This window comes from Anabrus simplex, chromosome 2 (genome assembly GCF_040414725.1).
Source record: "Anabrus simplex isolate iqAnaSimp1 chromosome 2, ASM4041472v1, whole genome shotgun sequence".
Classification (NCBI taxonomy): Eukaryota; Metazoa; Arthropoda; class Insecta; order Orthoptera; family Tettigoniidae; genus Anabrus; species Anabrus simplex.
In genome coordinates, this window is record NC_090266.1 from 321,067,755 (window position 1) to 321,090,222 (window position 22,468).

Below are 22,468 nucleotides of genomic sequence, written 5' to 3' on the forward strand. Positions count from 1 at the left end.
CATATGTTTATTCAACATCGAAAATCGTCTATACGTCTAATGCTAACTTACAGTTGTAAACATTCACTGAAATGCGGTAAGTAATCGTTGTAAGTATCCTACAACATCATTTTCAGTGTGCTCTATACATTAACTTCACAAATAAATGCATACAATAACATTTGTGATATGCTGGAGGAGAATATTACCAGCAGTAAAGGAGCATGTCCAGTTACGACGGTTTCATCTGTTCATCGTCGCTAGTAATGGCGACAGTTTTACCGTCAAACAATAAAAAATAGTAATAATTTCAAGAATACATCTTAAATGAAAAGTTAAGAGTTATGTATATCACAATTAAGTCATTTCCATTGTTGGAATACTCTTTATCAAAGTCAATGGCGATATTCGACTCAGGATACATTTTCAAGTCAAATTTAATCAAAAATATTACATAAAATAGCAATAACGACATAGGTTGCGTTCATCTACTAGCCCTTGTTTTTCTTTCCAGCGAATATCGACAGATTACTTAAATACGGAAAGCGCCGCAGATTTAAGGGAATTAAAGAGGACGTAACATTATAAATTACATGGGAATAGAAAGGGAAGTGAGAGGATTAAAGAGCTTTAATCCATGTTAACGGACATTGTTTTGGTTCATCACAGAGAAGTGTTATGTTTCTTTCAGTACTCAGTAAATTAGTGTTATTTATTATTGTAAATCTGTTGACACATATAAACTAGGTAGTTCAATAAACCAAAAATGAAATATTTAAACAACTATAAAGTAGTAACTCGTAACATCTGTCGTGCGACGAAGAAAGGGAACAGATAGAACAGGGCATGATTAAAAATTCAAAATTTAAAACACATGTCCTGTGAGTCAGTATTTGTACACACAGTCAGTGCTTGAAGTAAACTAATAAATTCAGCAGTGCAACTTACCAGGAAGTTTAGGTTTTTCAGCGTGCCTTCCAGTTTCAAAATGGCCTCTTTCTTTGGTTGCTTACTAATTCTGTAGTTGAGTGAGGCGATATACATCAACCTTGAAACGCTGATCTCTCCTTCTTCCTGGAGGACTATGTCGATGTTTTGACCCTAGAGGAAAATGAAGTGTTATTTAAAAACTGGAATCAAGTTTTGAAAATAATAATCCCGTTTAACAAAGACTATAAAAACCTCAATGATAACAATATAGAGTTGTACCATACAATTTAACATACCCTCCACATGTAATAGGGCCTCTTCCTTATTAAAACAATAATCATCACCAATATTCGTGTATGGAAATGTGTTCGTTATGAATTTATTGTGGAGCTATGTGTTAGAAGAAAGCACAGAATTGATTCTATTCACGAAAAACGAACAATCTATCATAAACTTGGCTAGAAAACTGTTTGTTGCCAAATGCATGAGTGTCTGTGGTGTAGTGTGTGAATACATCTATCTGTGAAAATATGGGTTACTGTGGAGAGCTACCAGAGTATTATCTAGGTGCAGCCAAGTACTAAATGGATCTGGGTCTATATGAAATATCTGTTGGTGTTCATCCAAATAAAATGCTTGCTTTAAAAAAATTGAAGCTATTGCCTTTGTGTAAAGGGAGTGCATCAGGATGTCATATCAATTAAATTTGATGGACTTGAGGGTTTGTGAGAGTTGGATTTCTACGCTTAAGTCTATATGATGACACCTGTCAATAATATTAAAGTTGTAAAGTATACAGTATGTCCTATGCCCAATGTTGTTGACTGAGAACATAAAATAAAACGCTTACATACCTTGCTTTTTATTTCGAGTTTCTGTAGATACTTCAATCCATTTTGAATGTTTTCAACATTGCCTTGGACAAGTACTGTAATTTTCTGATTTTCTTTCTTAAAAACATCGAGATCCAGGGAAGAGTCCAAAATCAAACCTTCTTCCTTAAGCAGAGTACGTCCACTCACTACAAGTTCCTGGGGAGAATAAAGAAAATTGTTATGTGTTGTCCCACTGAAATTAGACATCAGAAATTTTCTTTGTTCAAATAAACAAAATTCAGGTCTCAGAAATACAGCTCTAGATCATCTTTATGCTCATTGGTTTTAATTAGTGATGACCATAGTAATAATAATGATTAGATGATTACAGTGATAATAATTAGCATGTTACCCATCACCTATTTATAAATCTGATTTTAAGAGTTAGTCACTTAATACAATATTTTACCTCTAAGTGCTTCCATTAAACATTGAATAATTACGGAAGCACACACTTGAGCAAATAAGCAGAAACTGTTTGCATTAATCTAAAAGTTTACCGCTGCTTACAAGCGTATTTGATATTAGTGTCGTCCCAAAGTAATGCCAAGGCCATCACCATGACAACTACTGAAAAAGTAATTATTATTATTATTATTCCTGACATTTTCCCCAATTACTTGTAGTCGACATTTTATGTGAACTGAACCAATTTTTACAGTCAGTTGCCTTTCTCAACACTAACCCTATATGATGGGATGCATTCACTACTGTGTGCTTCTGGGGTGATTTGTAGTGTGATGTGTTGTAAATGAAGATATGAATCAAGCCGAACATGAACACCCAGCCCCCGAGCTAAAGGAAATAATCAGACGTGGTTAAAATTCACGGCCAGGCCAAGAATCGAGCCTGGGGCCCTGTGGAACAAAGGTCAATGCACTGAACATTCAAACAAGGAGCCAGTTAATAATAATAATAATAATAATAATAATAATAATAATAATAATAATAATAATAATCCCAGAAAAATTAGCGCTGGTAGACTATTTGTTCATTACTGGAATGGTTTCGTTTAGAGACGTAACAAGCTATGTGAAGGATTCAATAACTCCTGTACCAGCACTAGCATTCGGCACATGATAACAGGGTGAGGTTCAGCGCCTCCGAAGGTATTATGTGTTAAACAATGATCCATACCGCAAAACAGGATCCAAATGAGGAACGGTGTGGTGCAGTAGGTGTTTTCACTACCGAATTCCATTGATAAATTATGGACCCAAAACTTCCGGAGACCAATTTATAACGGCGGCTTCTAATTAAGCCATCAGACTGAAAATTACGGAAGCAGTAGGATGCCCACATTCTTTGTGAGGGAGTAAGGAAATGATATGAAATTAAATAGTGAGAAGAATTCCCATACACATTCACGGTAACGAAATAATACGAGCGGAATAGACCCAAACTGGTCTTCCCAAATAGCTTCTATCCCTTTAGCACCCTCACGAGGTTTCGTATTGAACAAATATTCTTATGACAACATTTGGGAGTGGATTACCTTACTCCCTTCCTCACTCGCCCTCAGAGATACTGCAGCGCTGTTACCGAATGACAGGAATCTGTTCCAACAGAACAAGGCTGTCTTGTTCATGGATATCTGTTGCTAGAGTATAGCCGACTTCAAGTCATTTACAATATGTGTAGGGAACTGTCTAATCTCAGGATCCGTCGTTGTCACATTGCCTTATGTAGTATCCGGAGGAACACTGTTGAAACTCATTAAAACTTGGTCCTCCCTTGGGGAACCAGAAACAACGGATACGTTCAGTGTCGTCACCGGCAAAACCTAGAAAAGGCCAAGGCCGTCATCTCCGTGGGAAAGATGTTGGTGTCGTTTAGTTCCGACGCATCTGTACTCATCGACGACACAGAACATCAGCACGGAATGTCATTGAGCAACGCTACATGTTTACACCAAGCAATCAAAAACAGTCATTAGGGTTGCATTATCTCAGGGGTAAACTTGTATCAGCTCATATGACTGGGATCTTTAATGAACTTAGTTAGCATTCCCCTCCTCACCGTCTAAACTTTCGCCCTGTGACTTTCACGTGTTTGGTAAACTAAAGAAGAAGCTGAAAGATAATAGTTTTGCTACTACTGTCTTGCAACTGAAACTTACTGACAGCCACATGACTCATAATGCCATTAACCCTTAACTTGTTAAATGAAATCCGTCACGTCACATTACTACAAAGTAACTGGTTCGTCGGTGTAAGAAGTTCCTTTGTGATGCCCCCTACACACACATACGCCCTTAACTTTTATTCGTTTCCTCCCTGTCTCACTTCCTACCAAGACTTAAGAGAATTGTAGGATTATAAAGAGGACAATGGCGCAAAATAATAAATGCAGAATTAGTACGTTGTGTTACAACAAGATACTTCAGATTTTAGTAAGGAGTTTCCTTGATCATTCTTGGTCATTTAATTCCAGCATACTTCTGTCTAGAACTGAGTGTTTAAGTAGATATGCTTTTGAGAAATCTAAAGAGCTTTACTGCATCACCTATATATCACATAGATTTTATACATTGGAGGTAAAATGCAATGAGGGTTCCTTCAGTGGATCATACGCTAATGAGAACTGTAGCTGTCAAGTTAATGGTATTCATACAACTTAACACTAACGCCAACAAAACTGGGATCTTCTTAAGAATGTTTAAGGTAGCTGTTAAGGGTACTAAATAAATCATTTTGTAATATAAATTGATCCATATTCATAAAACAAAACGTATTCTGTACTATGTACAAAGTATAGATATCCGTGAAACTTCCCACACGTCTTTAGTACATATCCCCAGAACTGACCATCATGGAATAGGAATACGGTATACTGATTAAGTCGATAGTGAATGCTACAAAAAATTCGTTCTGAAAACCATCATACCTAATTTACACTCACACTTCCTTAGCACGATAAGAAATTATACATTTCCGCATAACATCTACTACTTCATTACTTTTCTATTCTGATGAGTATATACATAATTCACGGACCTCACTGCCATAAACACAAAGTAGAGGTTTTTTCTCATTTCTTATTTCGATGCATATAGTTTCTAGAACGCTCCTCTTATGATTATTCAGTTGTGTACATTACATGCGATTACTCTCTTTCTTGTGCCCTGCTCAGCTGATTGTGCTGTGAGGTGTACATTTATAGAACTACGAAGCCAATGTTGAGTTGCTCGTACACCGACTAACCTGAGAGTGATTGGCTTTCAGGTTTTCTAAGCACTCACACCTTTAACATGCTGGAATACACTTTAGCTCAAATTCTTGTCCGACACATCCGCAATAAATACATTACAGTAGTCATATAACCACGGTAAGCTGATCCCTAAATAAATGAACAGCAAAGACATCAAATTTCTGCTTTGTAAATGAAACCAAGTAATTTATTTCACATCAATGATCTTGCACTCTGTAAGTGTATGATTTCATTCGAACTTGAAGAAAGAACTTTGAAAGCACTCTTACCCTTTCCAAAGATGGATTGTTGAATCTAGCTTCCCCAGAAAGAAGAATACCATTGCTGTCAATATTGTGAGTAAGGAGAACACTGCCAACAGACTTGGATGATGGTTTACGGACCTTGTCCCACCAGAGGGTGAAACCAACCTTGGCACGACCTTGCTTGGGTTCACCGTCCACATCACTGGTGACTTCAAGAGCTATCACTCGCTGTGGCAAAGTTATTGTTACAGCTGAAAAAAAATATGATTCATAATTCTAATTCCCCTTACATGATAAATATACTTAATATATCTCGTTAAATATTGTTCATTACTTAGATAAAGCAAAATATGGAACTTCAATAGATTCCCCATACTTACAACCAGACTTTTCATTGATCATGACTTTATAGTTGTATCTTGTTTGATGTTCCTTGGTGAAGATCTTGAGGTCAAAACCATGGTCAATATTAATGCCTTGCCTGATGGTGTTAGATCTTAGGTCAATGCCGTAAGGAGTATTCAGAGACTTCAAGTCAATTAAAAACACAGTCTCTTGATTGAGCTCAGTGATATCTACAAACATGTCAAAACAATAGGACATTAGCTCAAGCATATATGAAAACTATGGAGAACTTGTCAGATATGTGAATAAAATCTAAGCCATCATTTGTACATTGCACATCTAAGGGTAACAGTCACATGACTCTATGTAAAGTTAAAACCTACTTAACATCCCAAATATTTTATCAAAATTATTAAGAGTGCCTTCAGTAATTTTAGGAGTCGTGAATAGCCCACGGCTCCCTAGCAATTGCAATGTAATTCTACCTGGTACCAATTAGAGTATGGAAGGAAGTAGAATTTGTTTATTCAGAAAGCGACATTCAGTTATACGTATTATACATTACACAGCACTTAAATGGGCAAGGGAAGAAAAGAAATGTGAAGGACGAGGTAAAAAATTACTTCTATTAGGTACCAAGTATGGAAGGGAACAACGGAGAGAAGATTTGTACACCAGAAAATGAATAGAATGCAACATAATTATTGATAGGTATCAAAGTTCACCATTGAGGTCGTTAGATTTGGTGGTTCAAGAAATAAGAGCTTGAGCTGTATCGATGTATTCACGTTATGTAGTGGGGTGACAGTGAGGAAGTGTGAAGATCAACAATAGAGTTGCAGTGATGGATGATTCCAATAACAAGATCAGAAATGCAAAGGACATAAATGACAAGGTAATTGAAATGTGTGGTATACAAAAAGGTCCACAGGAACATAACTTTTCATGCTAGTGTGATTAACTGTGTTCTTCAAACTCGCTAGACTTGGCCGAGTACAATTTCAAGATGACTTATATCATTACTGGAGCTGACTTATAAAGATTGTCAGGAAGCTTTCCGTACTAAGAATGGGAATATTTCAAAAGTGTGGTGAGGGCAGTAGAATTACAGTGATGGGACAAGGAATTAATGGAAGTAAAGACGTGCCTCGGTACAATGAATTGAATGATGTAGTATTGAAATGCAAAGAATAAATGAACAAATAATGTGTATGTATTTCCTGTCGATATACAGAGATAAAAGGGCCTTCGTCAAATAAAAATGAACTAAAAAGATAAAAGAGATAGGATTTGAGTAATATGTTGAAAATATTGAAACAGATTGCAAACAAATCATTTTCAAATTAATAAGAAAATCATGTAACTGGACTAAAATAACAAGTAACAAAATAACAAATGAGATGAACTCAATGTAAGTCCTGAAAAAGCATTAAGAATACGTCCATACATTCTCAAATATTAGAACTTAGTAGACAAACTAAAGGGGCCGATATTTAACATTTTACTGATGCTGGCTTTATAGGCTTTCAAACTATCTCATAAGAGGATAGCGTGAGCTGATCAACATCTGATCAACATTTTGTCACCACGTCCTTTCTTTGGAAATTTTGCGTTTAATTTGTATTCAAAATCTTCACAACACTTACATAATTTCGACGATTCGTCGGACTTGATGAACTATTTCAAGCATTGATGAACTACCAATGTACTGAAATATAGTCAATAAGTTTGCTCATAACCGTTGTATATTTCTCGCGAAAATCTCGGCTATTTGTTGCATGTTCATACATGAAGTAGGTTACAAAAGTATGAGAAATGAAGATGTGAAAAGAAGTTATACCAACCTGCAAAGTTCAGTTTCGATTTTAATTCCACCACAGCGCAGTCTTCACCCTTGAGACAGTACTTATTGAGGTAATGGAACTCCTTGTTCGATATTTTTAGCAAACCGTCGACTTCCTTGGGACCAACCTTAACGTTGCCTTTGTACTGAAAGAGAATTGTTTCTTTATATATTTATGCTGATATACAATATTTTAACAAGGAAAATCAGACTGAGCTTAAAGTTAATGATAGAATGAGTTCTAAGTTCAAAGTTGTCATAGCAGTTAAACTTTCACCTTCATTGTTAGCAGTTCACAAGGATCATTTTGACTTACAGTGATGATAGTTTGAAATATACGTTGGGGCGCATATTCCTATATAATTTCTTAGAATTTGAAATGAAATTAAGGTATATAATATGAATATTATCATGTCTTAGTCTAAAATGATGCAGGTTGTGACGAAATACTAAAATCCTAAATCCTAAGCCATGGCGGCGCGGTAATGTGAAGCAATTGGATAAGGGCAGGTTGTTCAACCATGGGAAACAAGTGAAACAGAGGGGGACCTAGGAAAAAATATTAGAGTCGGCCTTTAAGGATTTCAAGGTACGAGGTACAGAAAGATCATAGTGCTGGTCGCAAATAGGGGCTGAGTTCATTCATAGAAACTTTCAATCTGATCTCCTAAAGGCATAACAGTTCGTAATGAAAGTGTATGTAGAAAATACTCAACATCATTTGCCTTGTTGGTCAAACATGAGCTAAATTACAATAGACTAAACCATATAGCAATACAGATGTAGAATCACAAGTCAAATTTGGGTATATTGTACACAGAATGAAATCATAGTATTCCAAGAATCGCGTTTCCCAGCGCACTCTTCTAAGCAGATCTCGAAAACTCCTGAGAAACGACAAATGGGAAACTGAAGTTTACGCTTCCTGGCGTGAGAAGCATGTAAGCCAAGGGTCGGTTGTTCGTGCAATAGTCTTCAATACTTTGGCACCAAATACCACTTATCTTAATGCAAGTGGTCTTCGATATTTTGGAATCAGTCTTTCCATCTAAGTGCAAGTGAAGTGCTTTTCTCTCCCTGGATAATACAGTAATCGTTTAGCTTACAGAAGATCAGCAGAAATAACTATTGCAACAGTGTGAAAGTCATCAAAATATACAATATTCGACTGAATATCAATGATGAAGTCGAGTATTGTTACTACAACAAAATATTCATGATTAAATCGTGTATCTGTGAATCCTATTAAAACATAACTGAGTGCTACGGTCCACGGGTGCTGAGGAGTTGTAATGTCCGTAGGTCACACACATCACGGTCCTCCATTAAAACCACACGGAGGGTCTGCGTGAGAAGGTTACACAGGAAATTATATTGTCGCTGCGGAAACAGTACCGGGTATCTGACAATGTTTGTCGTGTCCTCTAGACTGGTCACACCTGCGCGTCGTGATGAGGATGAAATGATGATGAAGACGACATATACACCCAGCCCCCGTGCCAGTAAAATTAACCAATGATGGTTAAAATTCCCGACCCTGCCGGGAATCGAACCCAGGGCCCCTGTGACCATTTAGCCATAGAGCCGGACTAAATAACTGATATTAGTGTTAGGATAAGTTGTAGTTTCATAGGGCTGTTGTGATAGGTATTGTTTACTTGTGCACCCCGTCATTCAAAGCTAATTACGATGTTTTGGGATGTATTATTGACACATTTGTGTAATCAATACATGGAACGATAAACCAAACGCATTACAATCTTAACTCGTCCGAAGACATCTATCTGTCCACCATTGTAATATCAGTGAATGGTGTAGGCTGCCACTGATATGCCATATTTTATGAACACGGGGTTCGCGAATAGTCACAACCCACACAGGCAATGACCAAACAGTTAAGAATTGGAGGTGGACATTTGTTTACCTAGGGAGTGAAGAGAGTAACTGGAAGTACGGGAAACGATCCTCAATTAAATGGTTAGTACACGCCTGGACATAAATACAAAAATACATACATAGAGTATATTACCTGAATACCAGTTTCTCCATTGGTGTCTTTAGTTAGTTGAACCCTTTCAATGCGGAAATTGAAACGTTGATTCTGTCCACTGATTTCCACCACGCCGCTGCCGTCGTAGGTGATTAAATTGCCGTCACTTTTGCTGCGGAGGGTTGAGCTGAAGGGAAGGAAAATAACTGGCATCAACTGACAGCCAAAAGAAAAAATATAGGCCCCTACACCGCTCACTCATGCAAGGATAAAAATATATGTTTCATGCAAAAATTATGATATTAGTGTTTTTAAATATTATTGGCAATAAATTCATTCAAATACCAATATCATTAACTATGGGTATTCAGTATACTCGAATATTTCATAGTTCCTCTTGGAACGAACTCAAGAATCTCTCTAGGAAGTTTTCCTTTTCCTTCCTTTATAGGGCTTCAACTTGGCAGGGGGTACAGCCCTGGTACATCCGTAACAGAAGATCTTTCACAGTAAATATAAAGATAATTCTTTAACAAGGAAAACTTTGAATGTTCAAGACCAGAATCTTGAAGAAGCTCTGCTCAGCTGAATAGATAAATAAGATTCTAGTGATTTTAACGACTGCTCTGAACACTTTGTCCTTCTTTTTGACCATGATATCCGATGTTCAGGGAGTTAGTTAGCTAGATGGAAAGACGAGCTCAAAATGCAAGACTTCTGCGGAGAGACGGGTCAGAATTCGTTGCATTCTCCGACCACCCGAAGAGGCAAAGAAAGCTGAAGTGGATCCTAGCAGCTTGAAAACTTGTACAATTTTCCTGTAAGTACAAACGAGGAGATTTCTTGTGCATGTTTTGCTCCCACGAAACCAGTCTGTATTCAGCACTGTTCGCAGATCCACAAGCAATCTGACAACAGTAAATTTCAGAACTTCAGTTTCTGTAGTGATTCAGGGCTTTATCAAAATTGCATTATTTTCTGAATTATTGGTCTATTGAGAGGGCACAGAAGTCGTGATTTTGTGATTTCGCATTATGTTGCAATGTGGGTATTTTTTAGTAGTTTGCTACAAAATATACCAATTATCTCGGAATATTTTTAAGGTGAATAATAGGCGATAGTTTCTGACATTTTATGCTTTCTTGCTGGATATTTGTTCCCCTTTTATTTTTTATTTTTTTTGCTAGGGGCTTTACGTCGCTCCGACACAGATAGGTTTTATGGCGACGATGGGATAGGAAAGGCCTAGGAGTTGGAAGGAAGCGGCCGTGGCCTTAATTAAGGTACAGCCCCAGCATTTACCTGGTGTGAAAATGGGAAACCACAGAAAACCATCTTCAGGGCTGCCGATAGTGGGATTCGAACCTACTATCTCCCGGATGCAAGCTCACAGCCGCGCGCCTCTAAGCGCACGGCCAACTCGCCCGGTGTTCCCCTTTTATATCTAAAACAGCGTTATTTTAAAGAATCTAAATTATTAACATTGCAACCAGGACCGCGCCACATTGCCACTACCTTTTGTATTTCGCCACGTGAGTTCAAGCCTAAGTAATATAGCCTTTTAGGCAACTTCACATACAGTGATTTTTGTGAAAGTACAGGAGTCGTTAAAATATTGCTCGGGGAGAAAGAAGCCGATTAACAGAAAGGCGGCTGGAAGGGCCGTAGGAAACCGTCGCACTGAGCTACATCCACAAAGCAATCCTATCAGGCCTATCACTATACATTCAAAGCCAGGCTGAGTGGCTCAGACGGTTAAGGCGCTGGCCTTCTGAGCACAAGTTGGCAGGTTCGATCCTGGCTCAGTCCGCTGGGATTTGAAGGTACTTAAACGCGTCAGCACTGTGTCGGTAGATTTACTGGTACTTAAAAGAAATCCTGCGGGACAAAATTCCGGTACCTCGGCGTCTTGGAAAACCGTAAGAGCGGTTAGTGGGACGTAAAATATTATTATTATTATTATTATTATTATTATTATTATTATTATTATTATTATTTATTACAAATTCAAAATTGTTTCCGAGGAGCCGCGGCAGTTCTTAGTTTCTAAATACGTGGATGCAGGATAAAATGACATATGTAGGAAATATAGTTCAGGAGCATTTCTGATACTCTCTGTACATAAGAATTGTTAGCTACGACCATCAACTCACCTCCCCGAAAGTAAGGTATCAGTTTCATCTGAAACTGAAAATATTATCTTCTTTGTGCCCTTGACTGCCCTGTGACCAGCTTCTGCGCGCCATTTTTTAATCTTCAGCTCTGGAGAGTCGATAGTCCAAAGGAACTTGAAGTCGTCAACATCCAGCTTAATTTCTCCTTCAGAAGCTAAAGTTCCTCCACCGTACGCAGCCCACTGCACTTTCGTCTGCATTTTCAGCTCACGTTCAGTGAATTTATCTACATTCAAATACAACTTTGATACTCCCATGGGGTGATCTAGAGTAACATCAATTATTGGTACGCCGGGAGCAAGACCAATTTTGCTATGCAGAGTGATAGTCTTCTCATTCAGCAGAAGAACTGCGTCTGTTTCAATATGACGAGCAGGAGACTCTATTTTCTGAAAATAGAAGGACAGAATAGTCATCAATAGACTTTGAATATACATGCTTGTAAAACACACAAGAACCTCAGGGTTGGCAAACTACAGCAATCATTTATAGTAGTCATTATTAAATACCTGGGTTTAAAATTAAATAGTAATCTTCATTCATAAGCCCCGAATAATTCAAGATCTGAAGAGCATTCGAATAGCTGAGTTGGAAATCAATGGAAAAACTGCATCCTAGTACAAAAATCCATATACGTTTGAGTTTTCTCAGATCCGTATGTGGTAATAAAAGTGTTCAGAGTGTACTATGTCTTCTGGTGAGGCTGGGTAAAGTTTTTTTAATGTATCTTACCTTTCTCAATCTCGTCCTTGACTTTCAAAATAGGAAAACAGCAGAGGTGAGAGCAGCGCCTCTGATCAATAGAGTGCATGTGTTGTTGGTGTGCCCAGTTAGCGCAGGGATACATCAGCGCATCCGGGATTCATTTCAACATCTCATGCAAGAAAGAGTTTCATGTGATCTGCTGCTACATTCTGCTCCTCTGTGTTTCCAGTTATTAATGAACTATGTAGAGTTGTAGAACACCGGGCTTTGGCCGTGTGGCTAAGGGCGCGGAGCTGTGAGCTTGCATGCGGGAGATAGTGGGTTCGAATCCCACTGTCGGCAGCACTGAAGATGGTTTTCGGTGATTTCCCATTTTTACACCAGGCAAATGTTAGGGCTGTACCTTAATTAAGGCCACGGGCGCTTCCTTCCCACTCCTTGCCTTTTCCTATCCCATCGTCACCATAAGACCTATCTGTGTCGGTGCGAGTAAAGCAAATAGTAAGTTTTAAAGAGTTGTAGAAAATGAGTTCTAACATGGAAACATAACGTTTAGGGACCCATATCTATATAATGTGTGAGGAATGGGTCCTGAAAGTTTGGCCGTTCTGTATATTTGAGTGAACTTAGCAGACTGATATCTAAGAGCTCCTTCTGGCTCGGCGAGGACTGTAGCAGCACTAATTAACTCCCTAGTACATGGTTCGGGTAGTGTAGCTGCAAGACTACGTTCGGGAAATAATGGCTTCAAAGTCTACCGTCAGCAGCGCTCAAGATAGTTTCCAATAGTTTCTCATTTTCAAACCAGGAAAATTGCTAGGCTGGCCGTTGATGAAGGCCACGGTCACTATATTCTCATCCTTAGCCCTTTCCTGTCCGACGGTCACTGAAAACCTTGATGTGTTTGAGCGATGTTAAACTGTTAGTAAATGTAAATTCCCTCTAACACCTCGTCTGTGACACCGGTGGTAGATCTCAGCTTTTGGGCTGAGGGTCCAATAAACCAACATGACTATGAGTGCAAACTATAAACTAACTAAATTTCATTTAAAAATCGTCTCGCAAATAATAATAATAATAATAATAATAATAATAATAATAATAATAATAATAATAATAATAATAATAATATAATTCAATAATATTATAATTATAATTCTATAATTCTATAATATTATATTATTATTATTATTATTATTATTATTATTATTATTATTATTATTATTATTATTATTATTATTATTATACAGTTAAGTAAACTGCTCACAGTATACGAACACTGAACGCTTACGCGCAGTATCCCTTACCTTTGAGGTGAGGACTAAGTCTAGTTTCTTCAGCTTCTCTGATGGTGTCGTTGCAATGACCTTCAGTTTGTACGATTTCTGGTCTTGAGGTATCTCGATTTCTCCGGCCACATTAATTTCCTTATCATCATCCCAGTGCAGGTTCAAGGAACCTCCTTTCTTCAAACCTGAAACAACAACAAAAACAGCATAACTTTAACAGCGTCCATCCACAGTAAAATGAACATAAACATAATACAGAATTTCACCCAATATCCTGCGCATGACCCAATTGTCCCCAGTGACTAAATTGAAGTTTACAGAAGAATTATGTAACATTTAATAACACAAGTCTATCTATTCTTCAAACTAATGCTGCAAATAAACTTGCTCGATTAGTTACGTAATTCTGATGAAAAAACTTTAACTGGACTTACCATGACTTAACTGACTTCTGGAATTTTATTCAAAGCTAACAGAGGCTGTGTATTTCCACAGTACTATGTTAGAATACCAGTTTAATGGATTGCAAACACATTTGTCATATAGTTAATAACTGATATTATAATTATATAAAATCTACAAAAGTTGTGATGTAATAAGTGATGCTTTCTTCTCGCTCGGCAGTAGTCAACATGAATGTATCTGTCATAAGGTTCAACACAATATCTTACGATAAGTTAAAGCCCATTTTTAACCTTCAAGAAACATGTGCTGCGGTTCTGATTGCGGAAGATGTTTAACTGGTATCTTGGCACTGGACCAGTAGGAAAGTTTTCATTTGCTTTTTTTTCTGCCAAAAGCAACTAGCTTCATGCAGGTGCATAAGTTGCCAGCTAGACTGTATTTCCTTGTCATTTCGTACTGCATTCCTAATAGTTCAGTTTATCCAAAAATTCGTGCCTCTAGGAAATCTGCAATTTCCAACCAAAAACAAGAAAATGTTGCTGTTATTTCCACAGCCATTTCCACTTCCACAGTTATTTCCACTTTGTAAACGTTTGAAGAATTAAAAGTTGTAATGTTCAATATTAGCTTCTGGCAATGAGAGAAATGTACTGAAGAAACACAGTAGGCACAGGCTCGCTTCAGGCAGACCAGCCGTGTTCTCAACTTCTATCATTAAGACTTCTAGATACATTTTCCCTCGCACATTCCAGAAAAACAGAGTGATATTATATTATACAAACAGTTCGAACACCAGCAATATTCCTATTTTCTCCCAGATTAACACTCCTCACACCCAACCAGAAGAAAAATCTGGAAGAAGAATCTGACTTCAGTCCACACGAAGAAAACATAAGAACAATTATCATTCCCTTAGTAATGTTGACCTCGTGAGCTACGATAAAAAGCATCGTTGGTTACGCGCTATCTCCTATGTTCACCAGGTGAGTTGGCCGTGCGGTTAGGGGTGTGCAGCTGTGAGCTTGTATCCGGGAGATAGTGGGTTCGAGTCGCACTGTCGGCAGCCCTGAAGATGGTTTTCACACCAGGCAAATGCTGTGGCTGTACCTTAATTAAGGTCACGGCCACTTCCTTCCCACTCCTAACCCTTTCCTATCCCATCATCACCATAAGACCTATCTGTGTCGGTGCGACATAAAAGCAATAGCGAAAAATGTCTCCTATGTTCAAGTTGCGAAATGAGTCACGGTTTATTGGGCTGCCATTTAAGACTGCGCGTATCAGAAAATGTACTGATAAGTTAAATAACTCGTCTCCAAGTCAGAATCCTACATTCCGACGGCTCCTGAAGCCTATAGGTCCGAGCGAGATGTTGGCTTACATTTGGGAGTTTGTGGATTCGTGCTCCACTGTCGTCAACCCTGAAGACGGATTTCAATAGTTTACCATTTCCATACCAGTCGAATGCTGGGTCATTACCGCAATTAAAGTCTATCCTATCCTATCGTCGCCATAGAAACTATATGAGTCGGTGCGACGTAAACAATTACCCGTTCTGTCTTCAGCCTGAAAGCAGTTTAGATATTCAACTGCTCAACTATCAGCCGTTACAGACAGCCTAGGTGTCACTGGAAAAGTGTAGTTCACCACTTCAGTGAGCACTGAGACACAGCCAGTGTTGCATGATATACTGCTAAGGCGAGGATCTGCTTTTTTCTCCGTAAGTTACAAATAGCGAAAGGCGACAAGCAATCATTTCAGTCCATAAAAACTCCTGATATCGCACACATCATTACAATTATAATAGTTTATTCGTTTCTCGAACAAATAAAGGGTATCATTCACAACAGCAAACGAGCAGTGCATGACCTATATCTCAAGTTCAAAGTCTAAAACACAAATTGCTATGTTAGAATTGATCATGGAAAACAGCCCATGCATTGAGGAACTTTCCTGACGTTGTTTTAAGAATGCATGTATTTTTTCAATTAAATATAACATTAAAAGGAGCACAGATTTTGATTTTAACTCGTGATACCTGACTTTTGTCCTCGCTTCTGAACTCTGGCTAGAGGGGTGGGTTACACTGTAAAACAGAGGACTGAGGTTGTAATATACTGACCACTTCCAGTGTCTTCTGGGTTAGACCAAGTGACGCCAAGGGAACGTGCCTTCTCCTTCGGTAAAGTGACGATCACCTTTGCAGCGCCTTCTTCGCTGCTACCACGGATCTCACCATCAAGTTTCACGGTGTTTGCGTCGTTCCAGGTGAGCACGTTGTTGGTCTTTAGCTGGATAAAAAGTATTTAATTAATGCATACTCATTTACTAAATCACATTAAGTGGCAGTTATTTGTATAATGTAATTTGTTTGACCTCAATTTATTCTTTGTTATTATTGTAACCATACGAGTTTGAAAGGCACCAATCATGGGATATTTATTGCACTAAGGAAGAGAAAAGCAATGCATTAGTAAACTGGCGAGTTTTGCTTTCATATTTGCAGAAAGCTCGCTTCCGATGTGATAATCGTGAGTACTTATAATCTATAAGTATGGAGTATACATATTATATAAATTTATTATTTTAAATCTTACGAATGAACAATTATTTGAGTTTATGCCTGTATTACCAGAGCCCCCAAACATAGATATTAAAGAGATCTCTTCATGAAGACATTCGCTCTGAGCATGGCACTGTGATTAGAAGAAGCATGGTCAATCACCGGTACAGGAAAAGATAAAAGAATCGTCTAAAATATGTTGTTACCCGAACAGTGTTAAAGGTGAGATGCGTAGACCGGATAACATACACTGACTGACAGAGCAAATGCAACACCAAGAAGGAGTGGTTCGAAAGGGATGAAAGTTGGGGAAAAAACAGAGACGGCACGGACGAATAATTGATGTTTATTTCAAACCGATATGCAGGTTACACAATGCGCACGGCATCGACTCAGTAGGATGTAGGACCACCGCGAGCGGCGATACACGCAGAAACACGTCGAGGTACAGAGTCAATAAGAGTGCGGATGGTGTCCTGAGGGATGGTTCTCCATTCTCTGCCAACCATTTGCCACAGTTGGTCGTCCGTACGAGGCTGGGGCAGAGTTTGCAAACGGCGTCCAATGAGATCCCACACGTGTTCGATTGGTGAGAGATCCGGAGAGTACGCTGGCCACGGAAGCATCTGTACACCTCGTAGAGCCTGTTGGGAGATGCGAGCAGTGTGTGGGCGGGCATTATCCTGCTGAAACAGAGCATTGGGCAGCCCCTGAAGGTACGGGAGTGCCACCGGCCGCAGCACATGCTGCACGTAGCGGTGGGCATTTAACGTGCCTTGAATACGCACTAGAGGTGACGTGGAATCATACGCAATAGCGCCCCAAACCATGATTCCGCGTTGTCTAGCGGTAGGGCGCTCCACAGTTACTGCCGGATTTGACCTTTCTCCACGCCGACGCCACACTCGTCTGCGGTGACCATCACTGACAGAACAGAAGCGTGACTCATCGGAGAACACGACGTTCCGCCATTCCCTCATCCAAGTCGCTCTAGCCCGGCACCATGCCAAGCGTGCACGTCTATGCTGTGGAGTCAATGGTAGTCTTCTGAGCGGACGCCGGGAGTGCAGGTCTCCTTCAACCAATCGACGGGAAATTGTTCTGGTCGATATTGGAACAGCCAGGGTGTCTTGCACATGCTGAAGAATGGCGGTTGACGTGGCGTGCGGGGCTGCCACCGCTTGGCGGCGGATGCGCCGATCCTCGCGTGCTGACGTCACTCGGGCTGCGCCTGGACCCCTCGCACGTGCCACATGTCCCTGCGCCAACCATTTTCGCCACAGGCGCTGCACCGTGGACACATCCCTATGGGTATCGGCTGCGATTTGACGAAGCGACCAACCTGCCCTTCTCAGCCCGATCACCATACCCCTCGTAAAGTCGTCTCTCTGCTGGAAATGCCTCCGTTGACGGCGGCCTGGCATTCTTAGCTATACACGTGTCCTGTGGCACACGACAACACGTTCTACAATGACTGTCGGCTGAGAAATCACGGTACGAAGTGGGCTATTCGCCAACGCCGTGTCCCATTTATCGTTCGCTACGTGCGCAGCACAGCGGCGCATTTCACATCATGAGCATACCTCAGTGACGTCAGTCTACCCTGCTATTGGCATAAAGTTCTGACCACTCCTTCTTGGTGTTGCATTTGCTCTGTCAGTCAGTGTATTAAGAGATACAAAAAATGATGGTGAGAGGAGAATGAATTTGCAAAATTTGATAAGCAGAAGATCGAATTTGAAATATGTTTGGTATAACCTATAAAACTGTCATATCCAATTGATGACCTTAGTGGTGCAGTTGGTGAGGCATTGGGAGGATCACTCGCGGCTGAAGTCGGTCACTTTAAGGATGTTTAAATACGACAACTTCGTGCCAGGAATTAAAGAATTCGTGTCCAACACCCGGTGATAGAAAGTATGTTAAATAAAAAATCATATTCATTTACCTCACACTGGGTTTCTGATGGGGATGAAAGGGATCCTGATGTTGTCAGCTTCAAGTGCTTCAGTTCCTCAGTTGGGAGTTTGATTTCAATGGTATTGTCAATTTGCTTTGGTGAAGTTCCTCCGAGTCCTGTCCTGATATTTCCCGCTACGTTCAAGCTCGAGTCACTGCCGTAACTGCCACTACCCTTGTAAGTGATCACAGCTTTTGAGACTTCGGCGTCAACCTTCACGTTGATGGCGTGTGGTATGTATGAGCCCTCGATGTGTGCCTGGAACGTACAAGAGTACAACTATTAGAGCCTTCTGATGCATGAAGGTAACGTCTGTATTAACATTCGTCCAGCAACATCAATCATTTAATTCAGTAATAGAAGCCATGGATTAAAAAAGTAAATGACAATGAACTGTTGTACTACAGTGAAGAAGTACGTCAGGAAAGCAGAGTAGTGAAAAACATATTCAACAGAGGGCATCTTCAAGTGTATTTATCAGTGAATGACTTACCTCTCCTCCTATTATGTTCTGCTCTCCTTGTGGAATGTTTTTAGCATGTACTGTCAATTTAATATCTTTTCCTTCAGGGCATTTGTACTCCAGTTTGCCGCTCCCTTCGAATGACACTTGTTTTGGATCGACAACCTTGGCTGCACCTTCGAGAGACAGCCTCCTTGGTTGGCTTCCTTTCTTGGGAATGTCAATCAAAACAATTTCCACTCGCCCTTCGCTGTTCGTTGGACGCACATGAAGAGTCTCATCATATTTAACGGTGAACTGGCGGCCATTGGGGAGGATAAGATCTCCGTTAGCTATTAGATGACCATCATTCACTTTACCGGTGAGGGCTCCCTTGATGTTCAGTACTGTCTTATAATCCATAATGTAAATAGTGTTCCTGAAACAAATCACATTCAATGCTGTAAAATAAAACTGTTAACGTTCAAGATAGGGAAGAATAGAACTGTGATAAGTAGTTTAGCTGTAACAAATGACTACTGATCTAAATCAAAGTGTTTACCAATATACTGCATGCATAAATGGAACTAGAAGTTTAGGTAGCATCGCTCCTCCAAGAAATATGAGTTACCTCTCCAACATTAACGGCTGATCTCATTATCTATTTGAAAATAATATTCCTAAGGCTGTTCTCATAAATCAAGGTTTTACCATTTCTGTAAAAAAGACCGCTCTTTCCTCCATTACAAATGTATATGCATTTCAATTGAATCTAATAAACTTTACCGGACTACACACTTCCTGCAGTTATTTACTAAGTTAACAAGTTAATTTAAAAGTGAACGTTACGAACATGGCACAGTAGAGGACAATTGTATTGTGTTAAATTCTACTACTATATTAACTTAACGTACTTTGAATCGATAGCGTCTGCCTTTATATCGGATGTTGTTTGTATGCTGATTTTCTGATTTTTGTCTTGATCAAAGTTCCAGTAGAAATCGACATTTCCAACATGAACTGTGCCACTAACTGTAACTTCAGCAGCTCCATTGATCTTGCGGTTTATTTTTGGCAGTAGAACTTCAAGTGAAGCCACGCCGCCTCTCTTACTGAAGGAGAATTTTGAAGTACCATCGATGTATTCCTTAACGAAAACCTGGAAAAATATAAGCAAAAATATTGGTAAGATTTATATAGTGTATCGTGACATCTATCAGATACGAAGACGATGAACGATTTAATTGGTCAATCCATTATGCTATGCACTGTCCATTGAAATACTAGTAATGTCTGTTCTCAGGGAACAGAGTTCTTGGTGATTAGTATGTATATTTAAACTAATGATCTAGGAATATGGGAACGAGCTATGTTTCCCTGAGTTGTGGGTGATGTACTGTTTTAATTTCTTCTAATTAAACGAAGTCGTGTAAATAAATTGTGTAGGATGTTCATCGAGTGGAGTGCCAAATAAAAGGTTTAGGTTTAAGTGAATTCGTAACATTTTCTAATTAATTTCTTGTTTCCTTATAACTGTGATTTTTAAAAGCATTTTGTCCAGGACATCTCTGACTGAGATGTTGAAATGTTAGCTGATAATGTGGTTGGTTTCTTTTATGGGCACGAATTTGGGGAAAGTATTTAATTCTAATGTAATGGGTTTGCCAATGTTCATGGTTTTTGCTTTACGTGTTTTAAGGTTGTTGACTTCGTAGTTTGTCTGACTGGCTGAATAATTAGTTAAGATGGAAGCTATTCTTGAAAGTGTCGACTTAGTTAATTTAACCTCTAAGATGATTCAGTTTATCGAATAAAAGAAATTAAAATCTATGAAAGCACAGTAACATACCTGTAAAGAAAAACATTAATAACAGAAGGACATGTTTCGTTGTACAAGAACATCCTCAGATTGCATCAAATCTTTCTTATAACAAGCATATACGTATGTGTACAATGTTGTTTACGTCGCGTAAACTTTTCAATGATGTATGAATGGGTGATATTATGGGCAAGTCTGAAAAGTTACATCCTGTTATCATTCTTCTTGGCCTTTCTACATGTGTTTTGTAGTCAGCATTTCGTGAGGATTTGCTGAGTTTTACGGCCAGATGCCCTTCCTGACGCCAATCCCATGTGAAGGGATGTATTCGCTTTTGGATATTTTTATGGTGGTTGGTAGTGTGGTGTGTTGTATGTAGATGAAGAAGAGCACAAACACCCAGTCCCCGAGCGAGAGGAATTAACCACATAGTTGAAATCTCGGCTCAACCAGGGATAGAACTCAGGGTCCTCTGAACCGAAGACCAGTATGTTGACTATTCGGCTAAGGAGCCAAAGACGAGAATGTGAGAGTGTATATGAAGAGTAAATTCTGTGTTGAGCACCTTAATAATTTCGAAAATGTTTTCATTCATTATTATAGAACATTCAAAACGTAGACAAGTAAAGAAAGAGATATGAAACAGTTCGAAACTTTTACTGAGGAAATGTCTATACATACCTTAACGTTACCGTTTGGTTTATTAGCCTCAGTGTTGAGAACCATCAGACAGTCCACGACCGTATCAGATCCAACATTCAACTTAGCGTGAGTATTGACCAGGTCAGGTTTCATGATCAATCCAGAATCAAGTCTGCAAAAAAAAGAAAAAAAAGTATTGATTGAGTGACACAGATTTATTAGTCTTAGTGCTTGTTAGTTAATGCTAATACAACGTTGTAACAATATTCGAAGGCATTCTCGAAATATCACGTTGTTCATTACTTCGCTATTCTTCTCTACTTGTAACAAGCAGCCTGATCCAGTTGCACAGAACTTACTCGTATTGTGTGGGTTTATCGTCGATCTTGAGAACAGCCAGGAGTTGGAGGTTCACGTTGTTACGTTGGTACTTGTGAGTGACGTCAGTGGAGAGCTCATACTTCGCAATGGGTGACAGTTCCAGGAGGTGGACGAATTTTGAGCGGTCGGGACCGACAATGTCACGATTACTGTTCAACCTTAAGATGCTGTTGAGGATCTTGAGCTGGAGAAACAAGATGCTATATGTTAACAGGTTATCAGATATGTTACTGCTTCCTTCCTTTCTTAAAATAAGAAATGATAACATGGTTCAGTGATCTTCTGCCAGGACACTTCCTTACGATTATTTAATTTTATTTTACTTTATTTGGAAACCAAAACAGCGATATGCCGAATTACAGAGTTCCTCAATCTAAAATATATTTACAGTGGAGTAGCTCAGTGCATACTTAAAAAAATAAACGAAAGAGCAGCGAAGAAAAGTCATCTAATAACAAAAGTAGCGGATGAAAATTAAAAATTAGCAAAATAACTGTAGGGACACAACAATTAACAATAAAACAAAATCAAATGAAAATAACGAGTAAAATTAAATATTGAAAAGAATACGAAGAGAAGAACTTATGGCTAGGTACCGTAAGATAAATAGAGATATGACACGGTATAGTACAGTAAAAAAAAAATCTTGCATTATGTACAACAGAGGGGAG

At 39.0% G+C, this 22,468-nt stretch overlaps 1 protein-coding gene across 1 annotated transcript in view; it reads right to left on the minus strand.

Annotated features, from left to right (window-relative positions):
• The window catches only part of apolpp (apolipophorin), an 89,047-nt gene that overhangs the window by 23,521 nt on the left and 43,058 nt on the right, over nucleotides 1–22,468 (minus strand). The window contains exons 24-37 of the mRNA XM_067140672.2: nucleotides 21,776–21,981; nucleotides 21,456–21,588; nucleotides 19,870–20,114; nucleotides 19,007–19,394; nucleotides 18,502–18,771; nucleotides 16,113–16,281; nucleotides 13,604–13,770; nucleotides 11,571–11,980; nucleotides 9,457–9,604; nucleotides 7,429–7,573; nucleotides 5,620–5,814; nucleotides 5,264–5,490; nucleotides 1,764–1,940; nucleotides 928–1,080 (exon numbers count right to left, since the gene is read on the minus strand). Of these exons, the coding sequence (XP_066996773.2) occupies nucleotides 928–1,080; nucleotides 1,764–1,940; nucleotides 5,264–5,490; nucleotides 5,620–5,814; nucleotides 7,429–7,573; nucleotides 9,457–9,604; nucleotides 11,571–11,980; nucleotides 13,604–13,770; nucleotides 16,113–16,281; nucleotides 18,502–18,771; nucleotides 19,007–19,394; nucleotides 19,870–20,114; nucleotides 21,456–21,588; nucleotides 21,776–21,981 (3,033 nt within the window). The remainder of the gene's footprint in view (nucleotides 1–927; nucleotides 1,081–1,763; nucleotides 1,941–5,263; nucleotides 5,491–5,619; nucleotides 5,815–7,428; nucleotides 7,574–9,456; nucleotides 9,605–11,570; nucleotides 11,981–13,603; nucleotides 13,771–16,112; nucleotides 16,282–18,501; nucleotides 18,772–19,006; nucleotides 19,395–19,869; nucleotides 20,115–21,455; nucleotides 21,589–21,775; nucleotides 21,982–22,468) is intronic.